The sequence below is a fragment of the Cinclus cinclus genome, chromosome 7 (genome assembly GCF_963662255.1).
Source record: "Cinclus cinclus chromosome 7, bCinCin1.1, whole genome shotgun sequence".
Lineage (NCBI taxonomy): Eukaryota > Metazoa > Chordata > Aves > Passeriformes > Cinclidae > Cinclus > Cinclus cinclus.
Window position 1 is genome coordinate 24,131,928 of NC_085052.1, and position 18,960 is coordinate 24,150,887.

Sequence of the window (18,960 nt, forward strand, 5' to 3'; positions counted from 1 at the left end):
TACCTGTGAGATGCCCCTCTAGAAACAGAATTTCTGTGGCATAACTTCTTATATACAATAGCTGCAGCAGCTGCTTTGGGATTTGGAATGTTTGCATCACTGCTTAGGTGTGTTCTGTTGTCTGTAATTTAACCATAACTGCTCAAAATCTCTCAGGTGATACATTAGAATGAGACATCCTGTGTCTCTCCAACTTCTTTTTCCACCTGGAACTGTTTATTTTCATGGATGTTTTGTAATCAGTCTGTAAGACAGTAGTGAAGTACGGGGTGAAGAAGAATTGAGTTTTCTATTTGTTTTAATTAAACAAAAGATGAAAAGCCATTAAATACAGTATTAACTACAATAAGTGGTGAAGCTGTTGATGAAGCACTATTTGTATTTGCATTAGATTACATTTGGGTCAAAAGCTTAGTATTAAAGTTCACAGTATCTTATCTCTAATCCACAAGACTTTTCTGTTAATTCGAACCAAAAAAAAAGTATTTCCTGAAACAATTAATGTAGCCAGCTACTTCAAGTTTTGTAAAAGAATTAGATAGTAAATTAGAACAAGCAAGAGCATATGCAAGAACCTTACTTCACAAAGGCAATGTAGATATTTGTGAGCTGCTGATTATCATTAGACACACAGTTAAGTCCTTCCCCATCATCAGATGATCTTGAGTACTCCACACAGAGCTTTTTCTGCTGTTCCTTTTACTAGCAACAAAATTACCCAGAACTCTAGTCAGGGACCAGAATCCTGATGTAGCTGGCACTACAGAAACACAGCTGCTTGGTCTCAAAGTTGAAAGAGGGCTCAGCTATTTAAAATAAATTGTGACTCAATAATGTATCACAAGTATCTAAATCTAAGGATTCATATTTAATAAACTAGGGGCACTTACACTAGAAGTAATTCAGGTCTGGCCTGTTTTTTAAAGACAATCTTTGATTTTTAAAAGTTAATTGAGCTGTGAGAGAAAACTGAAGTAAACTGGTCAAGGAAGGCTTTCATAGTGTTACTGTTGGTTAAATGCACTTACAGAGAGCAGAATGTAAGCCATATGAGGATGTGCACACATGCAACCAATGCTTTCAGAGTAAAGACTATATTGTGCTAATTTCTTTCTAAATTTAGCTTATCATTAACAGAATGATCAAGTGTTGCATATAGAAAAAAAATCAGCTAAATACCTTCTATCTAATGTAGGGCAGTTGGTTGGATTGCAAACTTCTGTGTTTTGTGAACAGAATGAGCACTGGGTTGTCAAAAGGAACCTCCCAATCTTAGGGTTTTTTTAAGTCTTTGCACTCTAATAGTCAGCTCAAACTTGCATGTGAGATTTTTATTTATTTTTGCCTTAGACCTTTTTATTGATTCATGGGAATAAATTTACTCCTGTATTGAAGGACCAGTGTAGGGCCTATCTACCTCCTTAAACCTGTATAACTTCTAGTTAAAGTTCTGCTTAATGGATTTATGTTCAACTTAAGGACAGCTGTTACTCTTCAGGCTAGCCCTTCTGCACAGGAGTGAAATTTCATGCTTTCTAGCTTATAGGGCATAGTGTAATTATTTGTGCTGAAGTTTTCCAATCTGACAAACTGTCTGTAATAACAGATACTACTGAAGGTGGCTGATTGTTGAATTAATTTAAGATCTTCAGCAAATGCTGTTATGTAAAAACAAATTATTGTCATTATACACCTTCCAATGCTTTGATGAAGTTCCTACATAACACTTCATTGCATTAAGTGGTGGACCTGTACATGTGTATCAAATTGAATCTTGGTTGAAATGGGTACAGTTCCAATCAATCCTAGCAGGAATTCTACCCTAGTTCATTTTTACATCAGTCTGACTCAGGCAAGCACTGGGGGGCTTCTCATTTCTTGCACAGCTTGTAATACAGCTTATTTGTCAACAAAACCACCTAGAAATAGACAGCTGTTAGTTGCAGTTTAGTGTGTTGTCATGAGCATCTGTAGGGTTCTTACTGTCTTCACTCTCGCTCCAAATTTTGGTCTTATGTAATAATTGCCAGCTGTCTCACAGTTAGAAACCAAAGGGTGGCAATGCCTCTATAGGGCAGTCATTACTGATGAAAAATATGAAGATAATGTAATTTTTATCACAAATTACTTAGTGCCAAAGATTTAGAGAAAATTGAACAGTAGACGAAATGAACCAATAATTCAGTCTTACAGTAGCTGTGTTATTTATTACCATTAATGTTTTATGTTTAGGCAATCATAAATAACTTCTAGTGGTAAAACTTGCTTTTAAGAGTGCTTGTTTTTAGTGATTATTTTGTCCTTTTTTCTTCCAATTTAAACTTGAGTAAGAGCTGAACTTTCAAACATTCATAGGAGCTCTTGGAAGAGAATGGTAATTCTGTCTAAATTTTTGCTGTGTGGTGAGGACTGCCTCTTGCATTATTAACAATCAGGAGTGAACTGGTTATAACATACTAGCACAAACGGTTACAGAAGTTCTGTAAAGGCTACTACCTTTTCAATTTTGCATCATAGGCTGTTTTGACCAACAGTGATAGCCACTTTAAAAATGTCTGGATGAGGTCAGGTGCAGCATATACACACTTGTATGAAAACAAGCACATTGTGCATGGTTTATACATGAGGTTCAAGTAGGGGGTTGCTCCATTATGTCATGTGGCTCTGGCACACAGGGAAAAATCTTTGCAAAAGAATTCATAACTCTTGAGGTAAAAGAGAAAATTGTTTCAAAGCCTTTTCATCTTTGTGGTTGTGGAGTTGTGAAATAAATATAATTAGGGACTGAACAGATGGTAAATCCTAATATAAGAGAATATACCCAGTAAAGAAACCTGTATTACTTCTGATTCTGCAAGAGTAGCTTCGCTGTTTTTTCTGGTTTCCTTTCTGTGAAGAAATGTTAAAATATACTGTCTGAAGAGAGTAAGGAAGAGTTCAGAATCAAGAAATGGTTCTGCAAAGATGTCATTTCTTAACAAAAAAAAAAACCCAAAAAAGTTCTTCGGAACAGTATGCTTATGCTCTAAGCATTGTGAAGACAAAACTAATTACTAATTGCTCCAAATTATTGTCCCAAGAGTTGTTTGTCCATCCTGTCCTCTAAGTGAAACTGCTGATAATAATTTTATCATATACATTTATGGGGAGGAGGTGAAAGAAAACCTTGAGCTTGTTGAAGCTAAAAGCAAATGAGTATCTTCTCCTTGAAAACTGATAAGTGTAACCATTAGCTTTTAATAATTAAATATGGAATATTTTCATGTGAAAAATCTGCATTTCATTTTAGATAAGTTTGTGGTCAGTTCTTGTGGTAGCAGGAAACAATAATGGGTAATTTGTTTTCAAATATGTATTCTTTACATGCTTGGTAAAAGGTATAGGATAAGGATCATCTTTTCTTGTGTATACAGAGCCTTGCACAGATGTGGAAACAGGTCTTGTATATTGATTGATGAGTCAAATTGAGTGCTGTTGTAATAAAACTAATATGTAGCAGGACTACTATAATTTTGTGGGGTTTTTTTCTGATGAGTACATATAAGTAGCTATGTACTCTATATTTTTCCTTTAAATGTTGTAGTCTTATGGTTTTAGTTTGTGATTTTTTTTTTAATTAAAAAGCGTCAGCTGATATTTTTATAAGTGAACACTAGGCAAATATTATTTAAGGTATGGCTGCTGACTAAGGCAAAATCTGATCTTCTCAGGCTTTGTGCTGTTAATTTTTAAAATACGGCAACAGCTTTGAATAGACAGGTATCATTTTCATGTTTGGGCCATATTGAACAACTAATTCCTCAAAATGTCTGGTCAATTGTGACTTATGTTTAGTGATTATCACAGGGGTAGCATGGGTCTTTGCACGAGGTCTCCTCTCAAAAGCAGGTGATACATGCTGAGTCTACATGATTTTCCTCTTCAAACATATTGGGAAGGTACCTTCTGTCACTTGTTCTCAATGAAACCAACTGATTTCTGGTGGCAGTAGGGTTAAAAATCATTTAACTGTGGCAGCACCCCTGGTTTTTAACCATTTTGACTTGTCAGCCCGATAAGCCTGTGGTGACACTGAAAGCTATACTTTGCCTAGCCCTTTGTTGCAAAACTCATTAAATCATTGGGAGTCTTTTAACTGGATTGAACACCTTTGGACAGGGAACACGAGAACTAAGTCAGTGCCCTTCAACCTGCACAGCATCAGGTCCACCCGTGAGGTTTAGCAGTCCTGTCCAGGCACAGGAGGGCTGGGGGAGGGCTCAGCACAGGCTGAGGTCAGTGTGAGGAGCTGTTTTCTGGGTACCCACGCTGTGAGCATCGCGCTCCAGCCTGCCTGCCAGGAGGTGACATGGCTTCTAAGCAGGGAGGGAGCTTCCAGTCTGGCACGTAAAGATCGCTGACATAAATTACGGCAAATACCTTGTCTTTTTAAACGATTTTTGGATATTTTTGGATAATTTGGCAGCAGCATCACAGATCTATATTTTATCTAAGGCTTGATATTTTTCTTGATGCCTTTTCTTTACATGTATCTGTTATTCATTCACTTACATGAAAATGTCACCCTCCACAGGATTTCTCTGTAAATAGATTACAAAAGAAGTGAATTCCCAGTGCTCAATTTTGTCAGTTGTTGTATTCCTGCTATTCCCGTGCACTTGGATTCTCAAGGCTCTCAGAATCGCAGTGAGAAGAAAAGGAAATAGTCGTTACTATTTGCAGTGGTGGAGGGCTTTTCTAATGGTTTCCCAAAAAAAAAAAAAAAAAAAAATTAGCAATTCTTAGAATTGCTAAGAATCTCCTAGCTGGTTTTCTCTAGAAATCACAACAAAGACTGCTCGGCAGACAGAGCGCATCAGCAACCTGGGCAGATGGGTCGGTGACATTATAATTGGGTACTGGCAGCGCCTTTAGCAGCAATCGGTGGTTTCTTCCCATGAAAGGGTGCTCCGGGGATAAGGAGCAGCACACCAGCCGGGGCAGCGTCTTGAATTCCTCGTCTCCACCAAGCTGGCAATGCGGGGAAGGTACCAGAGCTTGTTCGTGCTCTGTTCCCACTTACCGCGTCAGGGGAGATGCGATGTGGCGGTGTGTTTGGCCGTGTCCCTGTGTCACCAGCAGCATTTCCAAACTGCTCTGACAGGCAGGGGGACACGGCTCAGGCAGGCGTTTCTCAGACCTGCCCCTCCCCGGCCCGGTCACTCTCCCGGGCTGTTCCTGCCCTGTCCCTGCCCTGCCCTGCCCTGCCCCGCTCCGGGCGCTCCCCCCGGCCCCAGCCCGGCCGCTGATCCCAAAGGTTCGGCAGAGCTGTCCCTGCTCCCCGGCCAGCCCCGAGCCCCAGCCCGGCCGCTGTCCCCAGAGGTTCGGCAGAGCTGTGCAGAGCTGTCCCTGCTCCCCGGCCAGCCCCGACCCCAGCCCGGCTCGCTCCCCGTAAGTTGCGGCGGTGCTGTGCTGCCCCCTCCTCCCTCTCTCCCTCCCTTCCCGCCGTGCCTCTCGAAGAAAGCGGTTTTTTTCTGTTGTCGGGGAGCGTAAATCAGCTTCATCTAAAATCTCGGAAGTGCAAGTCCATCACATCTTCCTCCGAGCCGCCTGCTACACCTTGCGTGAGTCAGACTGCAGAGCTCCCGGTGCCCTTCTCGCTGTGCGGGGCTGCTCGTGTTTCCCCCTGTCTCAGAGGCAAAAGCAGAAGTGGAATCTGCTCACGCTCTCAGCGGTTCCTTCCCCGGTTGTTGTAGCAGTCGCTGACCTCCAGGCACTATGAATAAACAGCAAAGCTGGGAACAAAAGGAGTCTTCTGGCTGCCATTATCTCACATTAACATAGCAGACGCGCTGCGGTGTGAACAATGCGAGTCTCATTCGCCGATAATCAGCGAGTACCCAGGCATTTGGATTACCAAGGCAACAGGCAATGGTAGAATACTGGGTGGGTGTGTTTTTTATTGTAAAGGAGCAGTCGGATATGGAAACCCAGGTATATTGATAAAGCAGAGCAGAAGGAATGCCTGGTGGCAGGGGGGGACTGAGGGCTCGGGGTTGCATTCCGACACACATGAGATAAATAAGACATGGATGAAGCAGGTCTGTGCTATGAGATGCAATAAAGATTATACTGCATTTGTCGAGCTGAAAACGATCATAAGATAATTTCAGCATTTTGAAAAAGGTAACAGGTGGCATGTTAATAGCAGGGCTGTTACCGGTGGATTTTGTAACTGTAATCTGGGCTGTAGTAATGCATTGCATGGTCTACTTGTGTGACAATAGAACTGGGTGTGATGGTTTAATCTTTTTTCCTTTTATCAGATGGATGCCGTAGTTCCCATGTCAGACGATGTAACCCCCTTCTGCTTCTTAGAGGCAGGAGTGGGTCTCAGTAGCATTTTTGTTTCTTACCTGCATAGCTGTGATCGTTTATTCCACGTGGACAGACATAAGTCGCATTATCTCTGTATCTTTGCGTGTGCACACACATGTGCGTGAACATATATGGAATCTATGAAGCAGGACTGTGAGTGCATGCAGGGGAGATGTGGGTTTTTGCAGGTTCAAAAACTTATGAATGAATCTAATTATTTGGCCTAATGCATTTTTCTGATTTCAGGAGTTAAAATCAGATGCAGTAACTTGCTGAGCAGCATGAGACTTGCAGGCATGGCTCTAAGTAATGACACTGGGTGTAGAGAGGAAGGTGCCAGGAAGCACAGCAGCAAGCGTGTCACAGCCTGAGCTGTAGCAAGCCAATGTGAAATGGAAGGCAGCATTCCCACCCTGTGCAGTCATAAGTCATGCAGGCCTCACAGGCCTTGTCACAGATGTAAAGAAAAAGTTAAGGGCTTTCAGCTTCCAGAGGGACTTTGTATCACCTGCTGAACTGCCAGCTCGATTTTGTTGCCTCAGTCTCCACACAAGCGCCTGTATTGTGCATATATGTGTGGCTATGTGAATGGTTATTATAAATACGTGTGTGGATATTTAAAAGAGCAGAGGCAGAGGGTGATAGCCACCTCCTAGCAGCAGGTGCCATCCAAACCACTGAGCTGATAAATGGCTTGTTGCCTTCACCTTTTGACTGCTTCACCTGCATCTGCTCACCTACAAGGGGTTCAGAGTGCTTCTGTGTTCTCATATGGTTTGCCAGAAAACAGCTTCCTTCTTTTTACAGTGAATTATGAGATTTCTAACTGCTTTCAGTCCTCCTTTTAATGCTACAGGCAATATCCAGTACCGAAACAACACTTGAGGTAATTCTTCCTTGATAGGCAAGGTCCAGGTATGGATCTGCTGTGCATTTGGAGTTGGGAGAATCAAAGTTTTCCAAAGGGTTCGAGACCATATTCATCTAGTTGGAAAGAGTGGAGGGAATCAACAGACTTGAGAAATCATGATGGAATATTTTTTGAAACTGGTATTTTCTTCGTAAAATATGGGTGTTTGGAGTCACATCATTAAGTAGAGGGAAATAAAGTCTTGTAGAATACTTCCAGATTGGCTTTTTTCATTTTAGCATTGCATAAAAACACCCAGTTATTTGGATGTGATTGTGTTTTAGGTGTTTGCTTAGTGAAATGCAGGGTGGTGCCTTAATTTATGCCAACACAATTAAAACATCTTCAGATAATAATGCGAAATAGAGGAATGCATTTGAGGAAGGTGTGAATCACATAGATGGCATCAATCAAAAGCTAATTCTTGCTAGCCATCTGAAGTCAGTTATTAGTATACAGACTGACTGCATCACTCTCTTGCTTTCCTCATCTTGAATGTAAAAAGTTTAGGGTACCTGCGCACAATATCAGCTTTTAGTTTGGTTCTGTACATCATGTGTGGTGTACAGAGGTACTTACTCCTTGTTTCCTTTACAATATGTCATTGTATATCCTTGCTGACTGTAAGTGGCCTTCATGTTCTTCCCACTTTGGTGTCTCTTGGCTCTGCCACGTTCCTCTGTGTGAACAAATGACAAATTGCAGAGTGGTTTACAGAGCCTATGGAAAACACAGCATAAGAGGTCAGGGGATAACTTGGTTAAATTGTGTGGTTTGTTCTTTTTAACAGTAACGTGTTTATAGTAACTGTCACCTAGACTATAAACTAGTGTTAGGTGTTCAGTTGAAACGTGTTCGCCAAGAGCACTGTAGGTGTATGAAGATGGTGCATGTATCTCAGGTGGGGAGGTGCTGGCTTTGTTTCTTTGAAGAAGAATCTCAATGAAAAATGACAAGTCAGTTGTTTCCTTCTGATTGTCTAGTGGTTTTCACAAAGAAAATAAAAGCAGATCTCCAAAATGTTTTTGATTGGCAGTAAGCAAAACCAAATCCTGGCTTTCAGTTGTCACAGTGGGGTTTTCCTGAATTAATACTCAAGGCCAGGGATATTTTCAGTGGAACTTTGACCAAAATGAAAACAAAAATCCATTTGATCTGTAATTTCTGAATAGGTTGTCAGGGATTCCTATCTTATTGGGTCATTAGGTTTGCATGGTGCAGTACAAATGCTGAATTTGAACTGCCTTTTGGTATGAAGTACTAAAATGCCCCAGAAAGGACTTAAGCTACTTTTTTTTACAATTTCTAGTGTTAGGTTCATGGTGGTGCCCTAATCAAGAAGGCTTGCAAACTAAATCTATATTAATAAATAAAGCTACAATGAGTGGTGTTCTCTCAAGAAATCCAAATAAAACAAAAACTAAACTGAATGAAAGAAGCTGAGCTGCCTAACTTTGAGACAACCCAGACATGAAACTCATGTCTTGGTGCTTCAGTTATACAGGGTTTTCTTGCCTGTTCTGACTGTGGGATTTGTGATCTTTTTCCACTGCAGATTCATCAGGTTGTAGGGGAGAAAAGGGGAGCAAGAAGCCTTGCTTGGAAATTGTTATGGTTTCGTTTGTATTAAAGTAGTGTCACCTAGAGGCTCCTACCAAGACTACAGGCAAGGGGTGCTGAGCACCTGAGCACACATCTGTCCAGAGGCAGAGCAAGGTGCAGACACAGAGAGGTGTCATCAGGCAGGGACAGATCAGCAGCCCCAGTTCTGGGTTCTGTTTTGCTTGTTCTGATTTTTTTGGCCATGTGTTATTGCAAAACATGTTTGGCCTGTGTCTTCTCTGACACCTCACACCTTGTCATGAGATGCTCTCCTCTCAAGGTGTCCATGGGTGGCAAAAGAAGATGTGGGAGAAATGACAGTCAGCATTCTAGTGGCAATTACCTGCTCATCTTGGTGTCAACTGAGAAAGATAGGATAGAGTTGGTAGATTTAAAGGGTTATGTGAATTCTGTGTGTGTGTGTCAGCTACCCTTCAGGTGGAATGACTGCGCTTCAGAGACGTTAAAGACGCTGCAAAACTCCAAAGCTGGCTTGAGGGTAAGCAACAGAAAGTAGCCATTGAAGGCCCAGTTGTGGGAAACTTGATTGTCAGTGGTTGGACTGAAAAGGCTTTTTTGGAAAGTCAGCATCTGGTGCACTAGTTGTTAGATTTACAGTGTTTAAAACAGAGGTAGATGCTTTATGAGGGTAGTATTTTAGACACTTGGCCCTCTCAACAAGCGATGTGGAAAATCACCAGGAATGTGTAATTCCAGTTTTCACCCTCCTCCACAATATGTAAAGTGCCAATGCTCTAGGGATGCATGCTTCACTAAGCCATCTGAATCCTTCCTTCTTCAAGGACTGAAGGCATGTAAGCAGAGTATTACATACATATACAACTGCTTTAGTGACAACATAAGCATATTTAAAACACAGCAAATAATGCCACAAATCATGTATAAACTACAGTAATTCACTTGTATTAATTTATTCTACAAAAGTCACTTGTTATTAAGCAATTTTTATTAGAATTAACTGTCAGTCTCTGTCTGACATGAAGTTTGTAACTTTTTCTAGAGACTGGGTATCTGCCTAGTACTGAGATTAAGAGAAGATTTTTAGACCTAATTACCAATGTACTTCTTCAACGTGAGTGTTTTATTACTGGTGGGTTCAGTGCCAGTATCTAAGAAATCCTTCCTCATTGTTTGACTGCGGTTTTGCTACATCACAGTAGCAAAACATTACTTTGAGAAGTAATTTCCCTCCATCTCTTCCTCTTTGCTCTGTGGCTTCCTCGGCTGTTTGGCCTTTACTGCTGACCAGTAGTATGTATAGGTTCATTAGCACTATTGTAAATTTAGTCAATACTCTTTTAGTGGGCTCCAGCTGAGCCCAAACTGACTCACTGCCCTCCAGGGTGCAGTGAGAGATTTAATTACCCTTGTAAAGTTCAACAGGAACAATGTCATGGGCAGCATTTCGCTTTGGCTGAAGAGGTTGAAGCTTCTTTCTTTATTGGCTGCCATTTTCAAGTTTAAAGAAAGGGATTTCAGGATAATTCACAGCCCTCTATAATAACAGGGGAAAACCACTACTCTTTGCAAATGAGAATTGGATTGGTCATGTTTCATTACAGTACTTACATTGATTTTCCTTGGACGGTGGGAATATTCCTTTGGGTAATTTTAAGGACAGAAGTGGAAGTTGAAAGAGCAGAGAGGAGGGACTCAGAGTGGAGGGAAGTAATCCTGTAGTTGAGTGGCACGAGTTTCAGCATCTTCTACAGCTTGAAACCAAGGGAAGTCTTCATGTAATGGAGAAAGGGTGGGTATGTATCCAGTATGGCAAAAGGTGTACTCAGACATGCATGAAGTTGGTAATGGGCCGGAATAAATGCTGGGGAATGCAAACCAGGAGATTGCCTTGGATTTCTCATGGGGTAACTAAGGTGAAACTGGAGGGATGAGGTTTAGGACAGTACGTGGATGTTAGGCTATTTAAGTTCATGTTTTGCAAGGCACATCTATCACTACTTCAGTGTTGCTCTAATTTCTGTTATTAATAATGTTTGAAATTTAACACTAGGTCCTGTGTTGGGTAATGTGGTAGTGACGTGTTTCAAAAATGTGCACAATGAATATTTCTCAACTAATCTGTAGCTGCTGGCCTCTTTTTCTGGCTTTTTGTGTGGTGCTGGAAGCTTTATTACTTGTCATCAGTATGGTTTCTTGAGGTTGCCACTCATTTTAACTGTAATACAGTAACATTTGAGTGATTTACTCTGTGTTTATAATTAGGATGAAGTGATTATATAGTCTTTGAGTACCTAGTGTAGCCTTCCACTGAACAAATGATCTGACTCTACCATTGAAAACTATGGAGGAAAGCTATATGAAATCCCTTCTGTATACTGTAAAGGAGAGAAACGGGTAAGACAGACATGCTTAGGAGGCAAAGAAAGTGAAGTAATAATTATAACTTCTTAACAGCAGGCTGAAGCATTGCTCAAAGTTGGAGTGTGTTTACAAACTGTACGGCATATTTGCATTAGAAGAATCTTTAGTGACTCTGTGGTTTGATTCCTGCCTGTCATTACTCTTCTTATTTACTCATACACTTGCAAAATATTTGCCTTGCTCCTCAGGTTTTTTTACCTGCCCACAGCACATCAGTGGGGAATAGAGTGGAATGTCTGCAGTGAGTCCTTTCACTGGTTATGTCATGGAGAGAGCTTCTTTGTAGTCACTGAAGTACATGAACACTCATATGTGCCATAAATATCCAAACAAATCACAGAGCAGACATCATCAGAAACAGTCAGAGAAGGAAGTAAAGTAGGAGGCATCATTCAGAGCAGGATAAAAGAAGAAATCTCGATAGCAGTCACAAATTCTGGGTTAGTCATCATTTGTCTCCATGGTGGTTGGAGGGACTTGCATTGCGTCACTTGCAAATGTTCATCACTGAAGCCATTGTCTGAACCTCTGAGTGACAGGGGCAAGATTCTAAGAGTAAATATTTTAAAAAACTGTGGGTTAGCAGGATTTAGTGGTTGCAAGGTGTCCATTACGCCCTTATTCACACATGGGTTTATTTGGATGCTGTCAGTGTACACATGACATGTCAGTCATCTTATAGAGAATTACCTTTTTCCATTAATTTTCTTTAATTATTTGATAGGGAAAATTATACTTTTCTCTAATTTAAATTTTTGTGTGATTTTATTGCTTGGTTGAATATGGTATTTTGAAGCAGATAGGTCAGTTCAAATTCATGGCTATGTTCTAATACATTGCTGATGTGCTGGCAGAGCATTGTGGAATTTGTTGGAAATTTCCTAGCTGTTTGTGAAATGTATTCAATGCTTCATTTACACAGTTGCTGCTGCTGTTATTACGTTATTTGTTACTTGGGACAGAGGCAGTTTTTATCACACACGTGCACTCTTTGTGCAGAGCAATTCCTGCTCTTAAATGATTTACATTTGGTGTTATAAACAGGTTAAAGAATGAACATGGAGTTAGTCCTTGACTTTGGCTCACAGCACAAAAGGAAGGAGTGGTCCAAGCCTGGAACACTGTCTGGGGTCACGGGAGAGTGAGCAGGCTTAGAAGCATGTTGATAGAGTACATGTAGAGCCTGTATAGATTCTTTAGGCAAGTTAGCCCCGGACAGAATTTTGGTGATAGCTGGTAGTCAAGATAAAAATGCAGTTCTTGATATTAAATAAAAACCATTGATGTTTGAAAATAAAAGAGCAATGTGTGTCTGTTAAGTGGTATTTGTATATATGTATCTAGACAAGGAAGGATCACCTGAGTGTATGTGTATATATATGCAAATTGAAATCTAATTTATGAGTTAATAGTACAAGAATGAGCAAGTTTCAAGTGGAGTGTATATTGTGGTCATAGGATTGATAGTTACTTTCACAGGATTTAAGGTATTTCATTAATTACACTAAGTATGTACCTATCCTGGGCTCATTCTGAAATCACCAATGCTTTTGTATGAAAAGAACTGTAAGAAATGTTTGCTTGTATCTGTGGACAAAGCTAATGGAAAAACCCAATCCTCTCATCCACCTATTTATCTGAAAGATGTGTTATATATCTGCAGTTGATTTTCCAGAATGCTGATTAGCTAATACCATTTTTGGCATGCAGCTTATCCATCGTGTGGGAGAACACTATCTGCATTTCAATTTACTTTTCAAAATGATGTTGAACTGCTATTGCATTAAAGGCTTTTCTGGCCATTTGGGCACCCACTGCAGACAGTGGAGCTGCAGTCTTGTCTCAAAATCTAATTGAATTGATAAAAGGCATCTGAAGCAGTGATTGTTGAAGAGTTTGAGATGAATTGCCAAAAAAAATACGTGCTTCTGCGTAACTTAGTGTCCTTGTTTGAAACTCTGCCCCTGAGTTTATGTGGACTTTCACTGCTAACAAATGGTTTTATGGTAAAAGCCCTGTGCTTCAATATAGTTAAGGAATTCATTCATTCTGTGTGGTTTGATATGATTACATTGCTGTTAAAGAAACGTCATGCCTCTGAGAATTCTAAGCTAATAGTGGAGGAGGAGTGGAGAGTTAAGGTAATATCAGATGTTAATTCCTTTGTCACCACCAGCAGTTTGTCACAGTTTAAACTTCAGAAATCTCACCCTCCTGAATGTTTGTTTTTTGCAGTGATGGGTCTTTCCCTTATGATTCTGTTCCCTGGCAACAAAATACCAACCAGCCTCCAGGCTCTTTATCAGTGGTCACCACAGTATGGGGTGTGACTAACACCTCTCAAAGCCAGGTAAGCTTCATTTTTATGCCTCCTCCCCTCTAGATATGAATTTCTGCTAGTGTTTGTAAAATGGAAGGTATTTTGGAAAATCCTCTTGGGACTGGTAGCAGGGTCTGTCTTCTTTGTTGTGTATGATGCATTATTTTCCCAGTCATGTCCTCTTTGGTGGCATTGAACAAGAGGTGTCTGAGAGCTTGAGTCAGGCACTCCTTTGACTGCATGCAAATGTCAGGCTTGGATTTACCTCATGTTTTGCCCTGTGTGGTTTCAGCACTAAAAACTTGGGTTTGGGGTAATCCCAAACCTCTTGGCAATTCAGATTGAATGTGAAGAGTTCTATTAAAAGTTGTAGCTGGATTCACCAAATGATAGTTGTTGATTTTACCTGGGATTGTGTTGTATTTGTGGGCTGGTGAAATTCAGTACCAAGTCTACCCCCACACTGTCTTGCTAAGTACCAAATTTAGGCTGTGTTCTTTCCAGTCTCTCCTGTTAGTGCTGTCTAACTTTGCAAAAATATTTCAATATGCATTGGAGCAGAAGCATGGGCTCTTCGCTCCCACAAGAGCCTTGCTTCCTGGATTTTCATTTGGTTCTATCCACTCTTAACTCTCTTTTTCTTCTGTGTAGTATATTGAATTATACTATACAAAAAGAAGCAGTGTTTATGAAGAAGTTAACAATTATTTGTGATAGTCTGCACTTCCTGGGATGTGGCAAAAATTAAGTGTGCAGACAGTTTGGCCTTTGCTTACGCTATAGATGAAAAGCTGAAAGCACATCAACATCTTTAATGAGTGCAAATGGTACAGAAATCTAACCCGTCTTTTCTACTTCTTTCAAAACAAGTGGTGTTAGATCCCATACAAATTTTTCCGAGGATTTTTTTGTTATTATTTTAATTTTGGTGAGAAAATTGGAAATGAAATTGTAATGGAATGAACCATTTGAAAAAGAAATTATTCAGAGGCCAAGTCATATAGATACTCACAGGGCAGTTATATAAACAATGGTTATAGCAAAATCTTTCTTCAATAAAAGAAGAAGAGGAAACAGTTACAGGATCTATAACATGTTTTCTTATTGTTGATTTCTTTAACACCTTAAAAGAACAGGTATCCCATCTGGGAGAGAAATACCTGAGTAAACATGTTGGTCTATATATTGGCCAGAAAATGAAAATATAGTTTCTTCTATGCTTAAAAAGGCAAAAGGAAAGATTTAAAAATACTCAGAGTTTTGTTCTATCATAAGAGTACTGTAATGTTACTTGAACTCTTCATGGTACTTCAGAGGAATGTGCAATAGAAAGAAAAAATCTCTTGCCTGAAGAAAGAAAATGCTTCTTTAGAGTCACTGCAAGGGAGTAGTGAAACTCTGGAACATGAAGTTTGGTTATAGCTATTTGGAGCAGATTGAAATGAATGTCAGAATTTTGTGTAAGCCTTCACACTCTTTGAGGGAAAAGAATGAGCTGGGCTCACCAATTCCTTTTTTCAAATGCCTAAGGCTGTTGAGTTAGTCTTTTGCAAAAATCATGCCCACTGAGTTTCATCCGAAGTAGGAAACTTTGGGGAAATCTTACACAGGTGATCCATGAACAGCCACTCTTGCATCTTCATGGAAATCATAGCAGTTTGGAAAAAAATCCTTTAAACAAGCAAAACAGGTCCCTTTATACAGAGGACAGAGGACTCTTATAAGAAGCAATAAAAATAATCAATAGACTTTTGTACACTATTCAGAGAATCAAAAATAGGTTAAACTACTGAAATATGTTCTTTCACAGTTTTTCTACCTGTAGTACCCTTTTCATTGTGCTGGTGGGACCAACTACTTCCAAGTTACTTCAAAGTCCTGCATCAAACAAACAAATCAACCAACTAAACAAACAGAAAAACTCTCACCCCCTCACACACACCCCCCTCCCCCTGCCCAAAAAAGCTATGTCATTTCTTGTAGTCAGATGAATGGTCACAGCATGGTTGTAGCAGGTCTTTCTCATAAACTTTTTTTAATAAGCATATTAATTTGGGTTCCATCTAGTTGAAAATCTCCTGTTTGTTTGGAAATGGCAAAAGGAAAAATCACCAGGAATGTGCACCTAGACATCAATGAGGTCTGTGCTCATTAGAGTTCAGAGTACAGGTGGTTATGTTTTAATTTAAAGACTGCAGCAAATCAAACTTAATTTGCTTGAAGCAGTTCAAGGTACAATCCCTTACTCTCATGTTTCTTGTTGCAGGTGCTGGGAAATCCAATGGCAAATGCTAACAACCCTATGAACCCAGCAGGAAATCCCATGGCTTCTGGGATGACAACTAGCAACCCTGGAATCAATTCCCCTCAGTTTGCTGGACAGCAGCAACAATTTTCAGCCAAGGCAGGCTCCACTCAGCCATACATACAGCAGGGCATGTATGGGCGACCCAATTATCCTGGAAGTGGAGGTTTTGGTGGCAGGTAGGATTTACTTATCTGAGGTGGAAAATGGACGTAAATACTTGATGAAGCTTATTGTAATTATATAAAGTCTCAGTAGCTATTTTTTGCTGGTTAACTGAAGCATATACTGCTTTTATAGCTTTGGAAATCAGCTACCCAAACTGCAAAGAAATTCATCATGGTAAATGGAAATGGCTTAGGTCAATCAATTAGCTCTAATAAACCCCCAAAATAAAGTTTTAATTAAGAGAGATTGTTAAACAGACCACAGGCTTAGGAATGATTAACATTTAATAAGGCCAGGATGTGAAGGGTATTGATGGTATAATTTCTACGTGCATATGCAGGAGTAAGCTTGAGTATTGGGCAAAGTAATTTCCTATGCAACAGCATATTTCTGCCCAAAGACTTACTCCACAGCAGGAATTAGAAAAGAATTGGGAATGAGGATGTTTGTTAAAAGAGATGGTCATGCTGTGTATTTATTTTGGGGAAATAAATGCTGCGTTAGTCATATAATCCAAAACTGATAGCCTTGTATTAGTTGCATGTTGACTTTCTGTGTCTATACTTTGTAAACAGGGTTGGTGAGGGCACTTCATTGAAACCACTATTTATAGTCCCAGTGCAAAGGCTGTTGTAGAGAATGCTGCTGTTAGCACAGGCAGTCTAGTGTGAAGAATATAAGCTTAGGACTCAGAGTTTATATCTTCCTTCATATCTGCCACTGATCTACTGAGTGACCTTGAACAAGCCAAAAAGTTTCTTCAGCTTTGTATTAACAGCTCTAAAATGGGCGCAGTATATTGGCCCATATTTATAAAGATGTTTGATAACTTGAAGTGGAAAAGGCGTGGTTTGGCTTAGCTTGGTTTATCTTGGGATCAACAGAAGAGATGGGTAGGAACTGCAGAACGCACTGTGTGGAGTTGATTGCCTTGGGACTCTGCTGGCTCTCTGCTAAGCTTCAGAGAGAAATGCTTTTATGATACCTTGAACAATTGCCATAATTCCAGTGAGGCAGACTGATGTGCTTTCTTGGAGGAAGTTTGCTATTCCTGCTCCTGTACATTTGCCCCTACACTACTGAGGAACAGAGCGTTTACTTTCAGGAGTTCAGTTCTACTTTGCAGGAAGTTACAGAGCTGCATAGAAGTTCACTGCCCCCAAAATGGCTGCTGGTAATGCCTTGCAATCCCAGTGGCAGCCCTATGACTGCTGCACCTGGGCAGCAGGTGTAAGCTGTAGATGCAACCCTTATCTCCTGTACACACCTAATTACCTGGCCTGCTGGCTTTCACTAGTCATTGATACGTGCTTTTGGAACAGTTCCAGATGAGGATCACACCAACATTCAAAACAAAATCCACCAGGCACATCTTAATTCTCTCCTCCTTTCTCTTCTTCCCTGTTAGTTATCCTGGAGGCCCAAATACCCCTGCAGGAATGGGGATTCCCCCCCACACCAGGCCACCAGCTGATTTCACCCAGCCAGCTGCAGCTGCTGCTGCTGCTGCAGTTGCAGCTGCAGCTGCTACAGCAACAGCTACAGCTACAGCCACTGTGGCAGCCCTTCAGGAAACACAGAATAAGGACATGAACCAGTATGGACCGGTAAGAGAGTAACCCTTATGTCTTCATACCTGCCTGATCTGGACCATTACAGGGAATTGGCTGTCCTTCTCACTGTTGTGTTTGTTAGGGTGCCTACTGTATTTTAATTTTTGGTTTTTTGTGTGTGTGTGTGCATGAGCATGGTTAGAAATGCTTATGAGAAACTGCTGGAATGTGTGTATGTAGGTATGAGTCAGTCCCCATGTTTTTCCCAATAAAACTTGCCTAACTGTATTTTGTAGTTCAGGGGTTGCCTCTTAAAAAACATTGAAGATTTCTCAGTTACAGCTTCATCTGACGTGATATATTATTGCTGCCTTTGCCAGCCCTCTAAATTTGAGTACCTAATGAAATGTTCTAGAATCTTGCAATAGGTTTTGTAGCTCTTGGACAGTTGTTTATTTTGCTAACTGCAGTTGGTTGTTTGTGTTATCTCCCTCCAAACAGGGAAACAACAATAGAAGAGAGATTTGGTTTTTAAGACCATTGTCTATATGGGCAGTTATGTGAGACATGCATTTCCAGTGATCCATAACTTCTAGCATGCCATGAGTTCATTGAATTTTTTTTTTTCTTAAAATAAGCAAGGGCTTGATCAATTCAGGTTTTTCCTCCTTAACTTTTTTACTTCTGTGAATTAGAGTCCATATGCCAGGTGATGAAAAGCATAGGGTCTTAGAAACTGTGGTGGTGTGCTCTATTTGCACAGCCAACATCCTGACCTGTTACCTTACAGTGCTAGACCCGCCAATTGAAACAATTTAATTTCTTACCTTAAACTTACATCTGTCTTCCACTCTTTTGCAATTTCAATTGGATTTTTATTATAAATAACTTCACTGCCCATCAAATGTTAGAGAACATTGAAGGAAAATGCGACATAAATCCTTCCCTTCTTCCCTTCCCCAAAAGCATGTTCAGCTCCCTCTTCCCATTTTTATAAATGCATGTCGCATTTTATTCTTTTTTTTTTTTTTCTTCTTCTTCCGTTGAAGGTTTGTTCCTCTTTCCAGATGGGTCCAACTCAGGCTTACAACAACCAGTTTATGAACCAGCCTGGTCCTCGTGGTCCTGCTTCTATGCCAGGCAACATGAACCCAGCAAGCATGGGAGCTGGAATGACACCTTCCAGCATGAGCGGGCCACCCATGGGCATGAACCAGCCCCGGCCTCCTGGCATGAGCCCCTTCAGCACCCACGGGCAGAGGATGCCTCAGCAGGCCTATCCAGGCCCACGCCCCCAGTCTTTGCCTATACAGGGCATAAAGAGACCCTACCCAGGAGAGGT

At 40.6% G+C, this 18,960-nt stretch overlaps 1 protein-coding gene across 1 annotated transcript in view; it reads left to right on the top strand.

Moving 5' to 3' along the window:
• Positions 1-18,960, top strand: part of ZMIZ1 (zinc finger MIZ-type containing 1) — a 153,132-nt gene that overhangs the window by 107,104 nt on the left and 27,068 nt on the right. The window contains exons 5-8 of the mRNA XM_062496898.1: positions 13,508-13,622; positions 15,859-16,076; positions 17,474-17,672; positions 18,686-18,958. Of these exons, the coding sequence (XP_062352882.1) occupies positions 13,508-13,622; positions 15,859-16,076; positions 17,474-17,672; positions 18,686-18,958 (805 nt within the window). The remainder of the gene's footprint in view (positions 1-13,507; positions 13,623-15,858; positions 16,077-17,473; positions 17,673-18,685; positions 18,959-18,960) is intronic.